General features: G+C 34.0%; 3 protein-coding genes across 3 annotated transcripts; 1 reads left to right on the top strand and 2 right to left on the bottom strand.

Annotated features, from left to right (window-relative positions):
* Window positions 1-1,945: 1,945 nt before the first annotated feature.
* Window positions 1,946-6,246, top strand: LOC106372959 (probable transcription factor KAN3). Its single transcript, XM_013813213.3, has 6 exons — window positions 1,946-2,747; window positions 2,890-2,966; window positions 3,796-3,841; window positions 3,936-4,029; window positions 4,204-4,261; window positions 5,909-6,246. The coding sequence occupies exons 1-6, from the start codon at window positions 2,213-2,215 to the stop codon at window positions 6,035-6,037; spliced, it is 939 nt and encodes a 312-aa protein (XP_013668667.1). The 5' UTR covers window positions 1,946-2,212; the 3' UTR covers window positions 6,038-6,246.
* A 692-nt stretch (window positions 6,247-6,938) lies between these two features.
* Window positions 6,939-9,139, bottom strand: LOC106372952 (peroxidase 41-like). Its single transcript, XM_013813205.3, has one exon. It carries the CDS (start codon window positions 8,312-8,314, stop codon window positions 7,259-7,261), a length of 1,056 nt encoding a protein of 351 aa, XP_013668659.1. The 5' UTR covers window positions 8,315-9,139; the 3' UTR covers window positions 6,939-7,258.
* An 8,052-nt stretch (window positions 9,140-17,191) lies between these two features.
* On the bottom strand, window positions 17,192-19,196 carry LOC106415185. Its single transcript, XM_013855856.3, has 5 exons — window positions 18,953-19,196; window positions 18,642-18,851; window positions 18,095-18,565; window positions 17,773-18,012; window positions 17,192-17,684 (listed from the first exon to the last, which is right to left on the bottom strand). The coding sequence occupies exons 1-5, from the start codon at window positions 18,975-18,977 to the stop codon at window positions 17,305-17,307; spliced, it is 1,326 nt and encodes a 441-aa protein (XP_013711310.1). The 5' UTR covers window positions 18,978-19,196; the 3' UTR covers window positions 17,192-17,304.
* Between the last annotated feature and the right edge of the window lie 4,309 nt (window positions 19,197-23,505).

The following is a 23,505-nucleotide window of genomic DNA, read 5'->3' as shown; positions in this document are numbered from 1 at the left end:
ATTATTTTAGTAAATTTTATTGATACATGATATTTTTGAATGTTATGATATTAAATTTTCCTTTTCTTAATTAATATTTCAAAATATTAGATTGTTTTAATTTTTACAACATATATAGTTTTTTTTTTCGTGGTGCATTTCAAAAAGTTATTATTTATTAGATATGATTATATATTTTGTAATTTGAAATATCATTATTTTGAGTTTGAATATTTATTTTCAAAATTTTATATTTTCTCAAGAAAACTTAGAAAATTATACAACTTTTTGAGTTTGGAAGATTACATGAATTTTAAATTTGTTTTTGCTACTACATTTATGTATTGTTTTATTAAAATATTTAAATTTTGTTAATATTTTCTAAATTTTCTCAACATATTTTGTTATAATTAAAATCACAAAAATAAAAATAATTTTACTTTTAAATTTCATTTATCAATAATATTTTTAATGAATTAATAAAATTTCATTGTTTTCTAATAACATATTTTTTAAATAGTATATGAATTAAAGGTTATTATATACTATTATATTTTTGTATATGCACATTTTAAAACAATATATTGTTGAGAGAGAGTGTTAAAATAAATAAAAATATAATATATAATTGTAGATATTAAATTGAACCTATGTTAATAAATTTACTTTTGTATAAAATTATATGTAGTTTACGAATTTTAAATGAAAAATGTGAATTTAATATTTAATATAATTTTTTCATATTTAATTTATATAGGATATAGCACTTCTATTTTATATAATATAGAATATAATTATATAATTTTTAAATAAATGGTATATAATTTTTATTTTCTTGTTTTATATAAAATTTTAGTTGGCATTTATTTATAATAATATCATATTACTATTTACGAAATTAATTAATGTGTTATTTATAAAAATATTTAAAATTTTAAGTAAGATTTTGTTAGATTATTTTTCAACAAATTTTGTTAAATAATCAAATTTATAATTGGTTTTTTATTAATGTAAATAATCAAATGTAGCATATTAACAAATTTTTCTATGACTTGTTAATAGTAGATAAAAATAGGATTTTAAATTAATAGAATAGATTTTCTATTCTAGAATAGATTACAGTCGACAAAAAAAAAATTAATAGAATAGATTATAGTCTGTATATGTATTTTGATGTCAATGATTGTTTCTTCTCTTTTAGGAAAGAGGATTGTCATTGTATTATGATATTTTCAGTCATCTAATTCTTGATTCACAGACGAGATATATGGACCTCTATCATGAACTTTATGATTAGATAAAAAAAATTCAAGGTAATATTATGTTTCCAATTTTTATTTTTCTAAGCTCCTGCATTTATCACGTAAACAAACTAAAATCACCTTCACTACAAACAATAGAAAATAAATATTTCCAAGTTTTATAAGAATCAATAAATTCTTAGGCAACCAGCCACAATACGGTAAAGCAAGAAAATGTTCGGTATAATTCCAAACTCTAACTTCAGAGAAGTAACAATTGAAAGAAATACAAATAAACAAGTAAAGACGAGACATATTCTCTCCATCTTTTTATTTTGTCCAAAAAAAAAATTATCTCCATCTTTTTGAATTCCTAATAGCTTTTTCCCATTTATATTGTACCATTTTATCGACAACTAAATAAGTAGCTAAGTGCGGGTTTTTATATAAATATCAGCATTTGATACATTTTATTTTTCATTCTCATGAATAATTATTTAAAAAATAACAATAATAACACGCACATATTTCAGTTTCAAACCCAAGTGTCATTTTCACATGTAAATCTGAACACAAATAATGGAATATTTTCATACATTATTGTTATACCCTCATTAAATATTGATATGTGATAGATGATATATACATTGTAACAAAGTATGCCACTAAAATTAATATTTTCCTGTATATACGAAGAAAAAATAGAATGAAAATTCATGTTTCACCCAACTTCTTTATTAGACTCTCACAGTGTCATTTTCTCAAAGGGAACAGAGACGAAAGAGACTTATCATTCTCCTCATACCTTTTGCCACCTCTATCTCTCTCTATTTCTCTCTCTAAGCCTTTGCAACTGATTTTCTCCTCTCACCAAGAACAAACATTCATTAAGGAAGAAAAAAAAACTTTCTGAATTAAATAAAGATTACACCCACCTCCCCTTTCCCCAAAATTCATCAATATTATCGCTGATTCATTCCCAATTCTCTCTTATGGAGCTTTTCCCTTCACAACCTGACTTGTACTTGAAGATAAACAGAAGAAGAGAAGAACAAGAAGAAGAAGATTATAAGGAACAAGAAGAAGTCCAAAGGAGATTACTCTTTGGTAGTAAAGCCTCAGATTCAGACAGAAAGGCTTCTGATCATCTCATCCACACCCTCCAATTCACATCAAACAATGAACCCACCAAGATTGATCATAATCAAGAACACATGGAATCTCTAGATCAAGATTTGAGATCGAATTTTATGGTGAGACCAATAAGAGGAATCCCTCTTCACCAAAATCAAATCCTTGACCACTACTACTATTCTCCCACTCCTCCTTTTTTCTTCAGTGAAGTCAACGGTCAACACACAAACCCTAGTTATAGTTATAATCTTCACCACCGTCATCATCGTCAAGCTCAGCCGCAGGCGCAAAGATTAACGGCAAAACGAGGAGTAAGGGCTCCGAGGATGCGGTGGACGACGACCCTCCATGCCCATTTCGTTCATGCTGTTCAATTATTGGGTGGTCATGAAAGTATTGTCCTTTTTTCACTATTTCCTGTTCTTTTTTCCTTTTCAGTGAATACTATATCTCTCTCCTTTTTAACTAATTATTGTATGGGATCTCAATATATGATTATATTTTTATGGATTTTGTGCTTTTGAATAATATCCAGGAGCCACTCCAAAATCAGTACTTGAGTTGATGGATGTTCAAGATCTCACATTGGCTCATGTTAAATCTCATCTACAGGTAATTTTATCCATTAGTTCCTAGCTTATACAATGTATCTAGTTAGTCTAATTTAATTAGTTAAACCTTTAAAATGTGTAGATAGAATAACAATCTACCACATGATTTCCTTGTATTGTATTTGTATGTGCAAATGAACCGAACCCACTGCACTATTAATGAATTGACTAAACATTTTCTGTGATAAATCGTTTGGTCTCTACCATAGAGAAAATATATAGCAGGTGAAACAATTAAAACTAGCAACAACAAAACATAGGAAAAGGAATCAAAACCTAGATATAGCCGAGAGACCAAGAGTGAGTCCTTTCATATGTTTTTTTTGGAGAAAGGGGGTCCTTTCATATGTTGCATTGTTACTAAGAGATGTTGAAGAAAAAGTAAAGTACAAAGAAGGCATAATTCGTCAATGATGATATATATGTCTTTCTCAAGATTCATATATGTATATGCATATGACTATTCAGTGATAATATATAAATTACTTTTCTGCATATTTTGACTATGGTTAGAAAAAGACACGTAGACCCATGCACATACCCCATCTCTGTGTATGGCTGCACATTTTCATGAATCGTAAATGCTTTCTTATTTACTCTGCTCTCTTTTTTCTTACTTTATCCATCTCTGTGTGCGTGCATACACACACATATAGAGAGAGAGAAGTATACACACACGTGAATAGAATAAGTTACATACATGCGCGCATATATAGTATATGTATTGATCGACATAACCTTTTTTTTTTGGTCACAAGATCGACATAACTTATTCTTATAACTATCATTAATATATATTAGTAGGCTTGTAATCAAATATAATGTTTCAGATGTATCGGACCATCAAATCTACTGAGAAGCCTACAACATCATCAGGTTATTTGATTAATTATGTTTTGATTTTAAATTAATTTCTCTCTTAAACATTATTAAATATATGATAAGTGTGTGTGTGTGTGTATAAATGTAGATATAGGGCAATCAGATACTTGCGAGAATGAATTAAAAGTAAACAGTGAAAGACAAGCCAGAGATCTCCAAGGTCTGTGGACTAACTCCTCAAGGTATGTTATGTATCTGTCTTAATATTATTCAATTATATTCGTTTTATTTTATGGTGTTATTTTGTTTTCGTCGGACAGATCGCTACAACTATTAAGCTATTTTCTATATTTGCATCATATGAGAAATGTAACATATATTTTGTAATAAAACTGTGATGTCTGTCTGTATAACAGTGAAGCTCGGTTCCACTTAAAGGCAAAGGCATCAGGTCTAGACATGTCATCAAATAAGGTATCAAACATTCAAAACTTAAACAAAAGAGCATTGAAATGAAATGGGACTGCAAAATTCGAGGGTGAAAAGGAAAAAAAAAGTTAGAGGTTGATTGTTTGGAGTTTCTAAAGTAGTTTTTGGTTTTTGATTTTTCAAAATCCATTTTTTACCCAATCATGATTTTGGTAAAGTAGATTTCCTATTTTTTTAGGGAAACTAGTTTTTGATTCTTTCCACTCTTTTCTACTTAAAAACCAAAATCTCTTTTTTCTTGGTTTCTCCCTATATTTTGCTACGAGCAAAAACTAAAAAGTATTTTTTTTTAAGATATTAATAATTTAGATAAATAATGTAGTATGTAAAACCTACAATTATGACTCTTAACAACACAGAAACAAACAGCACAGACACAAACGTAAAACGACATTCCTTTCTTTCTAAAAAAAACAACATTACTTTCTCTGCAGTTGGAGTTAATTATATCTTCACTATTTATCAAAGCAATTAAATTTCTATTAAGGTAAGTTAATTTATTAATGTTAATAAATATTTTGTACCATAAATTTTATAGGGAATTGGTTAAATTTGTCAATTATAAGTATAATAGTTAAAAAAAAAAGTATAATAGTTTTGCTACACTTTAATTAGTCTTGTATTTAAATTTTTTTTTTAATTTTTATGTAAAATATTTTAATGAAATTTATTATTTTATTATTAAAAAAATTAACTAATAATATGTACTATAGCACATGTTTAGATTTATTTTGCTACAAATTTTGGAAATAGTTGTTAATTTTTTGTTACATTTTTAATTTAAATTTGTACATAATATTTATCTCCAATTATTTAATTCAAATTTTTACATAAAACTAATGTATATATAGTTCTACACATAGAATTAAATTTTTTTGTAGTTAACCATTAATGAATATATATAGATTATAGTTCTGAAAAAAATTATTAAAAAAATATGTCTACACATTTTACTTAAAGTTTTCTAGTATGGATTTTGACATATATTATATGTACAAGTTTATAATATAAAGTATATATATATATAATTATGTTTAAACACAAATTAAATTTATATTTATGTTTAAACATAGAATTAAATTATTTTGTTTTTATTTATTTTAAAATAAGCTTGTGTGTTTGGGTAATGATATTTTATATCTATTATTTCCAGAATAGTATTGTACTATTAACAAAAAATTTCTTTGATTATTTTACCAGCAAAAACCAAAAACTAAAAACCAAAATCTAAAATCACCATTCATGTTTTTCAAAAAACTAAAATCTACTGCAAAATCAAAAACTAAAAACCAAAATCTAAAATCCAAAAACCAAAAACTAAAAACCAAAAACCAAAATCTAAAATCTAGAAACTAGGAAAACAATCATCACCTTAGTATAAAGAACTTTTAATTTACCTTTTGTCTTTCATTTTGGCAATTAAAAAGTGTACTTTTATGTCTCAAAAGAGGAGAAAAGAAAGACTTTGGGGTGATATATACTTTGCTTTTATAAAAAGATTTTAAAATCTTCAAAAATAATTTGATATGGCCAAGTACAAATCAGGAGGGGGGTTGTAAATTTGCAAATGTATATAAGATTTTATTATATGATCTCTTATCATATTTTTGTTTGATTAAATTTTTTTATCAGAATGTGGATCAAAGATGTCCAAGCTACGAACGATTGTCGTCGGATTCGTCAAGTCTCACAGGGACAAGACCAGAGATTGAAACTCCCAATCTCGAGTTCACTTTAGCTATACCAAACCTTCCTCCCTAGTTTACTATATATACGACAAAAACAAAAAAAAACTGTTAAAATATACAAATTTAAACTTTAAAGTTATGCTTGCGTTGTGGAAAAAATATGAAATGATGTTTGCTTCTCCGACTAGATATTTGTTATTTTTTTCCTGTAAACTTTAGAAGCCTTTTTGTTTACGGGGTCGTTAATTTGAGATGCTTATATAGATATGCAGACTTCTTCTTCTTCTTTTTTGTCGGCATTGGCAGTTTTCGTGTGCCAAAAAAAAATATGGAATAATAAGAGAAAATATGGAATAAAATTATTTGGTCATCATTACAGCGATGCAAAGCTTCGACTGCTTCACGTGTCTAGATCGGTCTGCTTTATTACTGAACACATGGTTGTCTGACAAGTGTCAGATGGTTTGGACGTTGACGCACCAAAGACTTTTACATATATTCGATATTATGTAAAGACAAAGAAAGAGAATAAAATCCATCCACAACTCCAAATGCTAATAACCTGATAATCAGAGGGATTTTGGCAAACAGAATCGCTTAAATAAACGAATAATATGTTACCAATACACATCAATATACATTCTTAATTATTTACGAAAACTTTATTAGACGAAAAATAATATTTTAGATAAATAAAGTGAAAGACCATTCGTTGAACAAAAGTTTGATAGTTCTTTCACCAGAAGGAAATTAATTAGAAAACTTGATCAGACCTACAGAAGGCCTCTACATAGTCATAAGTTGACTTGTTTAAAATACATGTGTATAACCTGACCTGATTTCTAACGGGTTAAGCTTGGCCCAGCAATAGTTTGAAGGGACACTCGTTGTCTCTTGTAGTCTTGTTAAAAAAGGCCCCAACCCGTGAAGCCATTTGAAAGATATATGGCGAGGTAAGTCAAGAAACTTGAATTTTTATATTCCTCCGCAAAGTAATAACTAATAACTAAGAACTTTCAATTAACATACAAAAATTCAAAGTCCAATACAAAACATATATATCATTACACTATGGGAACTGTTACGTTAACTTATATATACATCATTCAAAACAAAACAAAAACTGAACTCAATTATACTCTTAACGTTAGTTATACGTTAGGTCAGTGGCAGAGGGAGGGAGGTAGAGAGGAAGGGGGGCAGTTGCCCCTTATAAAATATTGATTTTTTGTGCATTTTCATTGATTATTCAAAATTTATATGGTTTAGATGGTAAAATTTCTACTATTGCCCCTTATAAATTAAGTTCAAAACTTATATTGCCCCCGGTAAAACTTTTTTCTGGCTCCGCCACTGAACCGTTAGGTTTGTTTAAGTTATCACATCTGCGTCTCACCTCTCCATCTTTGTCGCCTTTAACACCGACCATGCCTAGTTTCTCCATGGCACGTGCAAAATCCTCGAAAAAAACTGTCTGGTCTTTCGCATACAACTCCACGAACGGTCTCGTACTATTATCTTTAAACAAGATGTGGTCGGAAGCTAACAGTCCCATCCCTTTTTCCAAGTTCTTGTAATACATATTATCGAATTTGTCTGGCGTCACCGGATCAAGAAACGAGCCCCTCGTTTCATTCACTGTGTAATCCTTGCATAGACTTTTAAGAACTTCAGCATATCGTGCTTCGATATCTGGATCAGGCTGTGGCCCAATGACCCGGCTGATGAAATCTTTGCAGTGAGAAATTCCGATAGTGTGTGCGCCGCTTAGTGCAACCATCTCCTTTAGAGTGAAACCTTTCTTTTGAAATAACGACATCATATCGTCGACCGTGTGGTTTGGTAATGGTAAGTTTTCTCTAACTTTATGAGCTTTCGACTCAAACCCATCTTTACGACCTAACTTGACTTCGTAGGAAGGCCCACCAATCATTGTGACAACGTCATGCGTGGACTGAGCCAAGATGTCTGCGCAAGACACAACACCGGGACAAGACTCTTCAAGAGCTGCTTTGATGCGAGTCACGATATCAAACGTTTCTTCCGTAAGAGAATGGTTGAGTTCATCATCGCGTTCAGATTTGTTTAAAGCATTTTTAGCGATTAGTACGGACGCGTCACATCCTTCTAAGAAACAATCGTGGAAAAAGAGACGGAGTATTCCAGCAGCTGTCCTCCCCTGCGGGCCTTGCGTGGTCGTAACGGTTTCACGAACAATTTTACTGAAATCAGGACACGTTTCTTGGTAATAGTCTTTGGTTAAACTTGTCACCGGTGCTGATAATATGGAAGGGACAAAGACTAGGACGAGGAAGATAACGGGAGGAAACGATGACATTGTGAATATCATGAGACGTATATCGATCTACAATTATAAGATGCTTCGTTGAATTTTTTTTTTTTTTCGTTGAATATGTAAGTGTAATCTATATTAAGAGATATCTACGAGGTAGACCTCTCTATTTGATTGTTGTCGAGAAAAAGTAGAAGCATGTTCGTGTGGTTGGACTTTCCTATGTTTCTTCTACTTCCTATATTTGTATTTCCTCTATATATAGTATATTATATTGTAATTAGAGCAATCTTATTGGTAATTCAAATGAGGTTTTTTACCACATGATGAGAATGGACGCCAGACTGCGCTACTCCAAGCCACAAAGAGTCAAATTTGTAATATTTTTAAAAACTGTGTTGAAAGAGTTTAACAAAAAATTGTAAGAGTAGAAAAAGAACAAGACTTTGGGCGTTCGCCAAGATATGGGTTAGTGGGGGGAGATAAAATAGGAGATAAGTTGGGAGTATTTAATAGCATAAAATATTTTACAAAACAAAACTAAAATCCAAAAACTAAAAACAAGTAAAACAATCATCACCTAGATCATGGCAGCAGTAGAACGTGTAGTTTTTTTTTTGGGTAATCAGTAGCACGTGTAGTTACTACACGATTGATTACTTTCTGATCCAACAGGCAAGAGATAATGTTAATTCTCTTTCTTATTATCTGGCCTGAAGGGATCCGCATCTATTTTACGAAGCTATCTATGGCTTCCGAACTTGAAAGATATCGTTTGGATGGGTAAGTATTTTATCTAAGTTCTTTGAAAGTTTTGAGAAAGGAAAATATATGTATGTGCTTTTATAGAAACAGGAACCTGATTGCAAACAATTCTTCGTAAGCATAATACGTTTTTCAGAGCTTAATTTATTATTGTCTATTGAAACATATTACTCTGTTTTCATTTCTAGATGTAACGTTCATAGATCCAAGTGAAGATGCAACTAAGTTTAGTTTTTTTCTTAACTCACAATAAAAGTTTGTTGACTCACTGGTGGCATGTGGTATTTCTTCACTTGGTTATGACAACATGGAAATTCTAGGTTTCTAATTTGGAATCCTCTTATGCATGATGGCATACCAATGCTGCTATGAAAATGGCAAGGATATTTCAGTTCTATTTCCTTTCTAATATTATGCCATGACTTCTTTCCTCTCTTTGGATGGCAAAATTGCTGGTGAGTAAGGCTGGAAGTTTCAAGGTGGCTATAACTTTTGTATCTTTAAAATGGATCCTTCCTTTTTTTTTTGTAACTTAGTAATACTCTCCATGGTTTGCCTAATCTTTCCTTGTTCCTATTTCAGCTTGGAGTTCCAGCTTTCAAAGTACCCCCAAACAACCTGATGAGGCCATGCGTGTCCTTGAAGGGAAAGCTTTCGAATTAGATGTACGCCAATTTTTAATAATTGAACTCTACATCAAATTTGGCAGAAAATGTTTGTGCTGCTTGGTTGATTGTAGTAATTTAGGTTTTACTTTTATCATTCTTGTATGCGTTAACCAATTAGTTTTTGGATAAGCTTTTAACATCGTATTGACAGGTGAATCTCGAAGTGGTGCAACCACTAACCGCAATGCAGTTAAGTTTCTCTTGCCTCTACCTGGCTTCAGCAAATTGGTAAACTTGAAGTTCCCAGTCTGACTCAGATGGTAAGCTGCTGTTTCTAGCCTTTGTTGAACTTTTTTTTAGGCTGCATCTAAAACCTTCGTTTGTTTCTGAAGTTGATCCTTTTTCCAACATTCTTTTTTGGATGTAGTATCTTATCTGGACGGAGCTCACAGTCCAGAAAGCATGGAAGTATGCGCCAAATGATATTTTTTTTCTTCTTTGACGGTTAAGGGAGACAACCAGTCAGAGCATTCAGAACATTTGGTTAATGGCTCCTCTCAATGATAAATGGCCATGAGAAGAAAACATCCAACGTGTAATTAGGGGATGAGGTGGATTTGTTAATTATATATAGATTCAATGAAATACTTATCTTTTTCTTCACATGTCTATACATGTTTTCATGACTTGAGGACATCACTCTGCCATCTGGCTGCTTTGCAGATATTGCTATTCAATTGCTTGTCAAATCTGCTGCTTCCACATCTAAGGAATACATGCGCAAAATTATGGTAATCTTTTGAGCCTTAGTGTGTCCATGTGGAAACAAACTTTCAGAAACAGAGTTCTTCAAAAGACACAAATGCAGCTGAATAGTGGATTAATGTGTAGCTGTCCATTTCAAGAAGCCTTGTTTTTTGTAATAGCCAAACATTTTCGGTGTATCACAAAGCTAGTACAGCGGCCGATTTGCCAGAGAATGATCCACATGTTGCTTGACATGGCAGTTGACACTTCAGAAAGTGTGAGACCGCCTTGTCGACAGTAATGAAAGAGATTAATAGTAGAAACAAAATGCCTTAAATCGTATATCTTTCTGATACCATATATCAACTTAGTCTCTCTGATTCTTGGAACACAGAAGGAGAAGAAGATATAAGAAATAATGGTGAAAGTAGAAACAGTGAGGTGTTTACTTCACTACGATGGCAATAAAATGGCTAAGGATAGTGTACATTCCCAACACATATCAGTAACTTGTGTCCAAAGAAATCAGTGGAGTGCTCTATTTGGTGTGTCTCGTTACTCACTCTTCCTCTTTAATTCCATCACTCACTTTCTTTCAATCCCAAGTTTTGGTGAAGACTTTATGATTTTAACTAACTTGTTTTTCATTTGCATGTTATATTCTTTTTTTTTAACACCAATTCATGTGTATGACATACAATCAGTTACTTTTTTGATCAAAAGTAGACATAGATATAAATGTTCAACTCAAAATGAAAATAATCGTTCTAAAATTTTGGTATGTCCTGTAAATATAAATGATATCCTGTATACTTATATGTTCTAAGCATCATTCTAGTTCATATATTAATCATTTAGATGCATTTAAATATTGTTTAGACTGCATTGCATTGCATTTGTATGTTTTGCAGGTTTGGAGAAGTGCTAGTCAAGTTTTGGAGCTTAAGAGGTCTTAAAACGTTCAAGATGAGGAAGATTGGCGGGGTAGCAGGCGAGAACCACGACCAGATGGTGGCTGCAAAGAGAAGGCATCACTGTGGGCGACCTTCGCCGGATGAAGCCAGCCGCGGCTAAGCCATGACGAATCCATGCTCTCGATCGCATGCAACCTTCGCAGACGATTATCTTGATCACTAATCATGATTAATCTTAAATTAACCAATGGTTTAAAGTCAATCATGGTGAGTAGTGAGTAGTTGTCTTTTGAATCTATGGGTTAGGTAGATTTATGGTGATTAGTGAAGAGTTAAGGTTTTTAATGGTATAAAGGAGGTAGAGCAACTATGTGCTTCCTTTCTTTGGACATGGCCTACTCTGAAGTCCACTGGTGCGAAGGTTGCGTGGAAAGATATCAATAAACTTAAGAATGAAGGTGGCTTGGGAATCAGAGCTCTTTAAGATGTTAACAAGGTTTATGGGTTGAAGCTCATCTGGAGAATGTTGTCGGGGATTTGATTTGGGGAAAATGGATCAAGTCATATCTTTTAAAGAAGAAGTCGTTTTGGGAAGTCAAGGCTAGCACTCAAACTGGTTCTTGGATGTGGAGAAAGATGTTGAAGTTGAGGGATGTTGCAAAGACATTCTATAGGAAAGAGATGGGGAATGGTCGTCACACTTCCTTTTGGTTTGATAAGTGGTCAGACAAGGGTGTGCTTATTGATTTGCTAGGTGAAAGGGGCATAATGGGTATGGGTATTAGGAAAGAAGCTACTATGGAGGAAGCTGTTCTGAGTTCTAGGAGTAAAAGGAAGCATTGAGTTGTGGTTTTTAATGAAATAGAAGCAGGGGTGATCATTGTCCAAGGGAAGATGAGGCATGAGAAGAAGGATGTTAATCAATGGAGATGTAGAATGGGGTTTAAACATGTGTTCTCGACTCTTGAGACTTGGTTGCTGCTTTGTGAAAACTATGCGCACTGCTCTTGGGCCCGAGGTATTTGGTTTTCTATGGCGACTCCAAAGTTTGCATTTATAACTTGGTTAGCAATGTTGGATAGACTATCTACTATGGATATGGTCTCTAAATGGAGTTTGGGAGCTGATACAACTTGTGTGTTGTGCAAGGGTGCTGTAGAGACTAGGAATCATTTATTCTTTGAATGTACCTACTCTTTACAGTTATGGGAGCATCTCACTGCTGGTATCTTGCGGGATACTCATTCCAATGTCTGGTCTGTCATAGTGTTGTTGATATCATGAAGTTCTATGGAGTAGAAGAGATTGTTCTGTGTAAGGTACTCATTCTAAGTTGCAGTCTATGCAATATGGAGAGAAAGAAACAAGATAAAACATGGGGAGAAGCCAATGGGAATTTCGATGATGAAGAAATTGGTGGACAAGGCGATAAGGAACAAGCTTAGCTTATTAAGAATGCAAAGGAGGAAGGGTATGGAAGGGGGTCTCCAATTTTGGTTTGGAACTAGAGTTTGATTTTGTGTTGCATTTTGAGAGTAGAAATCTTTTGAGAGTAGAAATCTTATATGGCAAGGTCTACATATGATGTAAAGGTTTTTTTGATGAATAAAATTTAGCATTCATTCAAAAAAAAAATGTTTGATTAAACTTAATATTGTTCTAGCTTGAATAACCAAAGGGGTTTGATGTTAGGATTGCTAGATGGTTAGTAAACTTGAATATAATGCATGCTTGAATGATTTGAACCAATGAGAATTGATGTTTGATTCATGATTGCATAGGGATCTTTACCTTGGGAAATAATTGATCTTTATCTGTGTTCTAGACCTATAAGAACTTGTGATTGCTTAAAGTTAAAACCTTGACTTGGAAACTAATTGTCTTAAATCAATTGCCTTAAGCCCATGGGTTCTATATTATCATTTGATTGAAAACTTTAGATATTGTTTTTGTTTGTTTGGTTCTCAAATTGAAATCACTTAAGTACCTTGATTGTACTTAGATTAAGCATTACTTGCATTCTCTTGTTTTATGATCACTTAGGATTGGATTGACATCTATCTTTACTATTTTGACATAGGATTGTAAAAAGTCCTTATCAATAAACTATATATCTTTTAACAAAATCATTATAACTTGATACCTTTTCAATCTACGTTTATTAAATATTTCATTATGCACAAGATTTATGCTAGATAAGCTTACAGCTTATGGTCCAAACCTCGGAATCAACGAGCACGGTAACAAAAATGTATCTACCATCAAAGAAACCATGGCTTGTCAAGCTGAGTTTCATGTTCCATACTGCTTGAGACTCGTCGTAGACAACAGAGGTGATAGAGGTAAAAACTATATTGATTTTCCTTTTTTGATTATTTTAAACAAGATATTTAAGAGCCGGTTCTTAGCTTTTTTAGTTAAATATTAAGAGACGATTTCTTATTTTTCGTTAAGAACCGCACCCTAAGAACCCCTATTAATCATGCTATAATGAAAGATGAAATCTAAAACAAAACAATTTGGGTACATGTCTTCTTCAACATTAGAGGGGTCTTCTTCAACATATTCTTCGTCTTCGACCATACTATCACTAGCACGTACAATAATATGAGCATAAGCAAGCAGAGATTCTACAGCAAAGCTACATTCTTCATCAGGCGGATCTATTAGGAGAAGAGTGTGACCCCTCAAACTGAGCAGTCAATGCAAACTGAACCAATTCACTAGTCATATCCAGAGTAGTCATTTTGTCAACAACAGCCATGTAAGTCAGTGTACCTATACAGAGAGAGAGAAATAACTCTAAATATTAAAAGAGAGAGACATAATAATAATAATAATAATAATAATAATAATAAGTAGAAACGACGATGGCAAAGAGAAAGTGTTTACATGAGAGTAAGTAAAAGATTCCGGCATCACCCAACTCCTCTTTTAGGCCACACTTGAGTCGCTTACAATGCACTTGGATATCCTTATCTCCATGAAAGCCAAATTGATGAAGAGCGCCTTCGATATTAATACGAATAGAACCAAGATCATGGATCCCAACAGGGATTGGGTAGTCATCCATGTTCCAGAAGACCGTTGTATCATTCCCTAAGAGTAAGTAAGAGAGAGAGGACAAGACATAACTATGATGGATCGAAAATCTAACAGACAATTTCATCTAAGAGATCGAGAGAGAGATCTTACGAGAAGAAAACTCGCCTTGGCACATGGCTCCACGATGAGGATCAGAGACTTTCTCAAGCTAGGGTTACAGATGATCGAGAGAGCCTTTCAATCTGTGGATCAGAGAGAGGTTTTTCATACTTTATACTTTGGTGTTTTGTTCGACCATTCAGACATAATCATCTTACGACTGGTTTTATGAATTCAATAGGATGATAATTTATTATTTATGCTTTCAAAAAAACATAAACATCAATAATTTATATTTGGCAAAACAATAATTGCTTATTTATTATTGCATTTAAAAAATTGAAACACTCACATAGTATAATTATAATTTATACTCCCTCCGTTTTATATTAAATGTTGTTTTAGAGAAAAAAATTGTTACAAAATAAGTGTCGTTTTCGGTTTTTAATGCAAAATTTATTATTCTGTTATTTGTTTTTCTATTGGTTGAAATATGGTTAGGTGTATAGGTAATTGTGTTTTTATATAGAAAACATGTAAAATTAATTGTTTCCTTAATCCGTGTGCACAAATCTAAAACGACACTTAATATATATGAAACAGAGGGAGTATCTTCAAGAGATTCGGGAGTTTCAATAAACTAAGTTTTCTACTTAGTATTTATACATCTTTTATTTTTTTATTTTTCTAAAAATAATAATTGATTTTTTCTGTCTCAGTTATCACATAAACAATATAAAATTGTATTTTCATTTTTAAAAATATTTTTATTTTACATTTATGATCAATTGTCTAATAAATATTCATTAAATATATCAATGACTTTAGCTTTAAAATTCATTATTTTTAGCTTTCGCAAACAGTTTATTTTAATAAATAAAATAAAATTTAACCATATAACAGAACTACATTATAGCACTATTTTAACTTTGTGCGATATGGAGAGCTATGCTTATAAAATTAGTCTAAGAGCATCTCCAATATAAACACATCGTTTTTTTAAAATGGAATAGTTTCATAATATATTTGAATTTATTCCAAGTTTACTCCATTTTTGTGAAAATAGAGTAATGAAAAACGAGTACTCTGTTTATTGAATAAATTCATATTTACTCTATTATAAAATAAAAAATAAGCTGAGGTTAAATCATTTTTTTAATATAAACTTTATTTTCAAATAAATTATATATTGGAGTCGGAGATGCTCAAACAAATTTGATATAGACAAGTTCACTGCCCCCAAACGAAATAGTAAAATATTACAAATCGCCCAATCTTACAATTCTCCGAGTGTTTTCAAGCCCATAATGAAATATTCCACTCGACAAGAAGTGTGGAAGGTGCTGCTGTGCATGCGCTATCAACTATCATTCATGACGATAAAACAAGAAGGTAGATGATGGAGCTAATTACTAACTTAAAGTAGTTTATAAGAATATGATTCATCAACGACAAAATAAGTATCTGAGGCTGCCCGTTATGGCTCCTACTGACATAATTAATAGTAGTACTTAAACCACTAAGAAACTAATGTTAGGTGTGGGATTAACCAAACCAATAAAATATAATGTAATGAGCATTAGTGGATTTCACTTTGTAATAATAAAAAATTTTGGTTGAACACTTTATAATAAATCAATCCATTGTTTTCGCAGGGAGATAATCTAATACGATAACCGATGTGTTCCGACTTAGGAAACATTGTTGTCGCGTGGCAGTTTCTAGATCTCTTGTTGTGAACAATGAACCTAATGTGATCCGATAATTCCAACAAACTTGCAGAGAAAGCCTGTTTTTGAGTTATTTATTGAATAATGTATATTGATCAATGATCAAGTTGCTAATTATATGGACTATTATATTTATATCGATAATTAGTGGCCTGGTGCGCCACAAATGTTGTTCCCTTTCTGAACTCATGCCATGTGACAAACTGGACGATTACTACAAGTTGTAATTATGACTATCGTTTAAAGATATATATGTCTACAAACTATCGTATGGAGATATGTGATTATATATACTTCATTGGATTCAAACAGTAACAAGCATATCATTTAGTTAGAAGTTAACTCTCATTAAGTTCTTTATTAATCATCTCAGACGTTTTAACTCAGTCGACGAGCCTATGTCGATGTTTTTCAGAATCTGTTAACGTTTCATTATTGATTAATGCTTTGTTTAGATTACACTCCGCCAAAAGCGTGGGTTTGGTATCAATATATATTCATGTGATGTATTAACCGTGATTTGATCTATTATTGATAAGACTTTCTTCATAAAATGATTTTATCAGAGCTGGAATGTTTTAAATTTATATAGTTAGACCGCACCGCCGGCCTATGGTTTTGTCAAAAATACATATATTTTGTTGAATGTTGATAAACACATGATACATACACAGGAAAATCCTCCCTCCATGTTGATCAAGATATGAAGAAAAGAAGAGTAGAATTAGGGCGAGACTTGACTGCGCAGATTCGTTAAAGTGGGCCCAGAAGAATCAGCTTTGAATCGGATGATGGAGAAACAAGGTTTTAAATCATAAGCTATTGGTGGGTTTTTGTCCCAAAAAAAAAAGAAGCTATTGGTGGCTCTTGTTGCCTTTCGATTATGATTGTGCCTGATCCTGTCTGTTTAGTATTTCTATGGTGTTGATCTTTGTTGTTATCAATGAATGAAATGTGTTCTAATGAAAAACATTAATATTATTGTTTGCATGCGTAAAATCTTCAAATCTTTACAAACTTTATTTTCTCTGATAATCCATTGCAAAAAAAGAAAAATAGAAACGTCCAAACCAAAAACAGAAAACACACCACGTAAACCCAATAAAACATAGAGACTAAACTCATACTGTAAGCGCTGCTCATTTGTTAGACTCCATGCCACTTGTTTCTTCTTCGTCCTCCATCATAAAGAGCATTCCTGCATCGGTTTTACGCTTTTTGGAACAACAACGTGCAGCAGGGATTTCGCTTATTTCCAACAGCAAACGATATGCTCCTTGATCAAAAAACAATCCTGGCCATTCAGGGCTTTCTGGTTTATTGATGTCCTGAGTCGGAGTTATGCAGAAAAGATGCAAACATGCGGGCACCAAATTGTGAAGCAGCTCGACGTAGTAGAGATGACCTCTGAATTGATCAGAGACTATGAACAAACTTTCACGAACTGGTTGACGACTTGATTCATGTGCCCAAAAACAAATGTCATTTGTCATTCTAATACGTCTCGAGGCTTTATCCCCTGACATAAAGATAAATGGAAGTGAGAGAGTATAGGAGGGTTACATAGTAGTAGATATAAAGAAGAAAACGAGTGGAAATGAAATCACCTGCGGAAAAAAAGTAGATTCTGGAGGCCCAAGTCTTGTCACCCAGTAAGGCAGAACCGTTCTTGTCACCATCACCAAGATAGGCCCAGATTGTAGTCTTATTAGTAAACTTCCTTTCCACAAGAGCTGATTCGATAGAGTGGTAGATCTCATCAGGAGTGGAACCAGGAGGGAATGGGCAATACTGAGCATCCCAGAAGACGGCTGTCATAGCCCCTTTGACGGTGGGTCTGATAGGCTCTGGATCCATGCAAAAAAAAAAACGAGTTTTAAATGCTATCTGACAGATGAAATCTAAAACAAATTGGGATGATGGTCTTACCGAGGAAATCTAAGATCTTGTAGGGATCTTCTACTTCTTCTTCTTTTTCTTTTTCTTTTTCAGCCTTCTGAGAGAGGTATTGGCAGTAGTAGTAGTAGGGGCCAAGTCCAACAGAGGTGTCTTCTTCGCCCTTGGAGAGATGATCTTCTTCTTCGCCCTTGGAGAGATGATCTTCTTCTTCGCCCTGGGAGGGATGATCTTCTTCTTCTTCTTTGCTATCACCGAGATGTGCATGAGCAAGCAACGTATCTACACTAAAGCTAAGTTGTTCACCATCAGGCGGATGAATTAGCATAAGGGTGTGACCCCTCGATTTCAAACACTTGAGAACCCTAACTAACTCCGCTTTTGGTTTTGCGATTACTGCGATATTAATTGGAGGTTGAGGTAACGCTATGCGAACCAAAAAAGCAGTCATATCCAGAGAACACACTTTGTTAACAGCAGTCGAAGTCAGGTAAACCTTGGTAGCTATAGAGAAACAACAACTACAAGTTACAGATTGGACATAATCATAATAATGATAATAATTAAAGAAAGTGCTTACCCTCAGGTAAGTAATAGATTCTGGCCTTGCTTAACTCATCCCTTACGTCGCACTCGAGTTGCTCACAGTGCACATCGATACTAATCTCTCCATGATATCCAAATCGTTCAAGAGCTTCTACGATATTGATACGTATAGAACCAAAATCATCCATGCCAACAGGGATTGGATAGTCATCCATGTTCCAGAAGACCATTGTATAATCATTCCCTAAGAGAAAGGACAAGGGGGGGCATAACATAACTACGACGGATCCAAATCTAACAAACAATTTCAATCTAAGATTTAGAGATGGACACAGAGATCTTTACCGGAGAAATACTCGCCTTCGCCCATGGTTCCACGATGAGGATGATCCGAGACTTTCTCGAGAGCCTTTGAATCAGAGAGGGTTTTTTTTTTCTTCTTCTCTCGTGGCTGAGAAAAACATGCATGTTCTTTCGAAATCCTTGCCAAAGTGGGCCCAGAAAAGGGCCTCGTATGATTTATTTGGTTGGTCTACAAGCAGCTTTTGGGAGAAGAAGACTTAACGTCCGTTCGAACCCCACCGCCTGCACTATTTTTTTTAAAAAACATTTTGCGATATGAAAGTGTTTTATGTAGATTAATATTTTATTTGTTCTATTATACAGTTTAGCTATGTCTTTCTAAATCCCAACCCATAAACGAAAGCTTGCAACCCTTGGAGAAGGGCAGTGGTTTTGAGAGAATCAGAGGAAGCTACCATTAGCCAATGCAATACAGCGTTCCAAGCAAATGGAGGAGCCTGATGATTAAACTGAGCACAAATCCGAGACCAGACTTCTGAAGAGTAAGAACATTCAACGAACAAAATGGTCCCTGGATTCATTTTCAGATATTGATATATAGGCTAACATACAATTACGGTTTTGTGTAATATAATCAGTGCCGTGTGAAGGTTTCTAGAGAACTAAAGCAAGTTTTAAAACCAAGACCCTTCAATATAAATTTTTATATGTATTTGATATAGTTTTCAAACAATATAAAAGAATGAAAACAAAAGTATAGTCTAAAATTTTTATACTATTACCAACAACGAAAAAGAAGAAAAGAAATATAATTGTGTTAAAAGGATGATGATACTGAACGAAAACTAAACAATGCACAATATGGTCACCGAATGATTGAAGACAATTCAATGAAAACATATTTAAATTATTTAAGTTTTTTTTTCCTAATCTTTTCCCATAAAATTGTTTTTAAATTCAAAATATTTAACAGATTACTTTTTATTGTTTTGGATTCAAATCTTTTGTTCTATTTGTAATTTCTTTTCGGTTTAAAAATATTGGTTGCTTTTACATAAAATCTTGAAATTCAACCAAAAAAAAACAAAAATGTATTGAATCATTCGAATGTAGGTTACTAACAATGGGTTTTGATACTCAAAATCAAAACCTCTATTATACAACTCATTTAGGCTAAATTGGGGGACTTAAAAACTTTTGTATAATCTGTGAGATAACAAGTTAAGTCCCACATCGGATATTAGACAAAAGAAAGTCTAATATATAAAGAGATATCCAACTCTAATAGTACGAGGCTTTTTGGGAAGGAAACCAAAAGTAAATCCATGCGGGCCTGCCTCATAGGCCCAAAGTGGACAATATCGTACTAATAAGATAAGATAGAGTTGGATACGGGATTTCGCAATCCCAACAATTGGTATCAGAGCACCAGGTTGACGAAGATCTGCAAGAAGACCAAAATACCCTTCAAGTAAGAATAAGGGAGGTTCAGCAGAAACAGTCAAGATGATCATGGAACCTGCGATGACGATCTCAAAGGACCGAGATGTAGTGGGAGAAACATTCTCAAAGGAAGCCATGCGATTACCGGTACAAGGTGGTGCCAAAGATGATTCGCCGAAGGAAACACTCGAGATGGATGTGATCCTTAGCTTGAGGGGGAGAATGTGAGATAACAAGTTAAGTCCCACATTGGATATTAGACAAAGGAAAGTCTAATATATAAAGAGATATCCAACTCTAATAGTACGAGGCCTTTTGGGAAGGAAACCAAAAGTAAATCCATGCGGGCCTGCCTCCTAGGCCCAAAGTGGACAATATCGTACTAATAAGATAAGATAGAGTTGGATACGGGATTTCGCAATCCCAACCTGGCTCTGATCAAATCTAGTCGCCAAGGATCGTATGTATGTGTGTGCAAAGCTCTTAATAAAACAGTACCTTCGTTTTATTTCTTTCTTAACTTATGAGATCAACTTACATTATAGATCTCTTTATATAGGAGCTCTTAACTTGTCCTAATACAATTGAGACTAGGAATCTTATCTTTATCCTAATCTATAAGTTATTCTACTTTCCTTAATGAATAACTTGTATCATAAGCTATCTTTATTGAAGCTTATCCACAACATTCTCCCTTCTAAGCTTCAAAGCATTTTCACTTAGGTCTTGAACTTGTATCTTCTCCCTCATCTCCTTGAACTTGATCTTTGCTAATGCTTTAGTTAAGATGTCCGCTTTCTGCTCTGTTCCGGGTACATGCTCCACGTCAATAAGATCTCTCTCTACACACTCTCTGATAAAGTGAAAACGTTTCTGAATGTGCTTGCTTCGACGATGAAACACTGGGTTCTTGGCTAATGCTATGGCTGATTTATTGTCTACACGGATCAATGTCTTCTCAGTCTTTCTTCCGGTGATCTCGCTCAAAAGATCTTGAAGCCATATGGCTTGCTTTGCAGCTTCTGTTGCCGCCATGAATTCAGCTTCACAAGAGGATAGAGCCACTGTGTCTTGTTTCTGAACACCAAGTTATAGGTGTATCTCCGAAACAGAACAAGTGTCCTGTCGTGCTTCTACCATCGTCTGGATCTGTGTTATGGCTACTGTCGCTGTATCCAATGAGTTTCTGAGATCCACTACACTTAAACACCAGTCCATACCCGTGAGTTCCTTTCAGATACCTCAGTACTTGTTTTAATGCGTCACCATGAGCCTTGAGCGGTGAATGCATATACTTGCTGAGAATTCCAATAGCGAATGCCAAGTCTGGTCTGGAATGCATTAGATATCTCAAGCATCCTATCCTTCTTCTGTATAAGGTTGCATCGATCTCTGGTTCATCTAGTGCCTTGGAAAGTTGTAGACCAAACTCCATCGGTATATGAGTTGAATTGCAATCGTCCATGCCAGCTTCCTTTAGTATCCGTAGTGCATATGCTTCTTGCTTGATTGTGATGCCTTGTGAACTCTGTTTTACTTCCATACCTAGGTAATATGTTAATATACCCAAGTCGGACATCTCAAACTGTTGAGACATTGCCACTTTGAAGTCCTTAATTGCCTTGATAGAGTTCCCGGTAACAAATAGATCATCCACATATATAGCTACAATAAGTAGTCTATCTCCATCTTCCTTTCGATACACTGAACTCTCTTTTGTGCACTTCTTGAACTTCAGCTTCTTTAGAATCTGGTCGAGCTTTGTATTCCAAGCACGCGGAGCTTGCTTTAAACCATATAAAGCCTTTGAGAGTTTGAAAACTTTATGCTCTTCTCCCTTCTTTTCAAACCCTTCAGGCTGTGATACATAGACATCTTCATTTAACTCTCCGTGCAAGAAAGCTGTCTTGACGTCTAGGTGATGGATTTCCCATTTATTTGCTGCAGCCAAACCAATTAGAAACCTTATAGTCTCTAGTCGAGCCACTGGAGCAAAAACTTCATCGAAATCAATTCCATGCTCTTGTACATATCCTTTTGCTACAAGTCGAGCCTTGAATTTGTTGATTGATCCGTCTGCGTTTCTCTTAAGTTTGAAAACCCACTTGAGACCAATGATCTTTACACCGGCTGGCTTGTCTATTAGTTTCCATGTATTATTCTTGTAGATAGAATCGATTTCATCTTCACAGGCGTTTGTCCACCTCTTGTCAGCTTTGGCTTCTTGAAAATTGATAGGTTCATCGTTGATAGAGAGTAGCAACATCTCACATTCTAACTCTGCAAATAGAATGTAATCTTCAAGGTAGCTTGGTTTGTTTGTCTGACGTGTTGAACGTCTTGTTGCTTGAGTTGAGTTCTGATCATTAGTTTCTTCTTCTTGTGTTGGCTCTGGATCATCTTGTTGATCGCTGTCTGCGGCAACTTCTTCTTCTTGATGTGAGCCTAACACAAACGGACCACTCCCTTCATCGAGTATTGATCCCCACGTCATGTGAAAGCCACCAGGACGTTTGTCTTCTTCATCAGCTCCCTTCCAACCCCAAGCTTGTTTCTCGTCAAAGATTACGTCTCGGCTTACTATAATCCTTTTAGTGTTGGGATTATAGAGTCGATAGGCTTTCTAGCCAGGCTCGATGCCAAGATGAACAAGGGTATGTGATCGATCGTCTAACTTCTTTAAGTGAACAGAGTCCACTTTTGCGTGTGCAACGCATCCAAAAACCCTTATGTGGCCTATACTAGGCTTTCTTCCCTTCAAGCTTTCATATGGCGTTTGATTCTTTAAAGCCCTAGTAGGCACACGGTTGATAAGATAAGTTGTGTGACGAACGGATTCACCCCACATGTAGTTTGGAACATTCATTGCTTTTAACATGCTCCTTGTCATCTCCATTAGCGTACGGTTTCTCCTTTCAACCACACCGTTTTGCTGCGGTGTGTAAGGAGCTGTTAGCTGACGCTTGATGCCTTCTTTATTGCAGTAATCCTGAAACTCCTTAGAAGTGAACTCACCTCCTCTGTCTGTACGAAGCGTTAATATTTTCTTATCGACATCCTTCTCCACAAGGTTCTTAAACATCTTAAATCTCTCAAAAGCATCACTCTTCTCTCTTAACAAGATAGACCACATGTACCTTGTGTGATCATCA

Source organism: Brassica napus, chromosome A1 (genome assembly GCF_020379485.1).
Source record: "Brassica napus cultivar Da-Ae chromosome A1, Da-Ae, whole genome shotgun sequence".
NCBI lineage: Eukaryota > Viridiplantae > Streptophyta > Magnoliopsida > Brassicales > Brassicaceae > Brassica > Brassica napus.
This window is presented reverse-complemented; position numbering and strand designations above follow the sequence as displayed.

What these genes read in the sequence shown, in the direction of transcription:
- LOC106372959 (XM_013813213.3), top strand. Translation starts at nt 2,213, where the DNA reads ATGGAGCTTTTCCCTTCACAACCTGACTTGTACTTGAAGATAAACAGA. An exon ending in ATTATTGGGTGGTCATGAAA is followed by an intron (nt 2,748 to 2,889) that starts GTATTGTCCTTT and finishes AATAATATCCAG; the next exon opens with GAGCCACTCCAAAATCAGTA. An exon ending in CTGTGGACTAACTCCTCAAG is followed by an intron (nt 4,030 to 4,203) that starts GTATGTTATGTA and finishes TCTGTATAACAG; the next exon opens with TGAAGCTCGGTTCCACTTAA.
- LOC106372952 (XM_013813205.3), bottom strand. Translation starts at nt 8,314, where the DNA reads ATGATATTCACAATGTCATCGTTTCCTCCCGTTATCTTCCTCGTCCTA.
- LOC106415185 (XM_013855856.3), bottom strand. Translation starts at nt 18,977, where the DNA reads ATGGGCGAAGGCGAGTATTTCTCCG. An exon ending in AATCTATTACTTACCTGAGG is followed by an intron (nt 18,566 to 18,641) that starts GTAAGCACTTTC and finishes GTTTCTCTATAG; the next exon opens with CTACCAAGGTTTACCTGACT. An exon ending in AATCTACTTTTTTTCCGCAG is followed by an intron (nt 17,685 to 17,772) that starts GTGATTTCATTT and finishes TCTTTATGTCAG; the next exon opens with GGGATAAAGCCTCGAGACGT.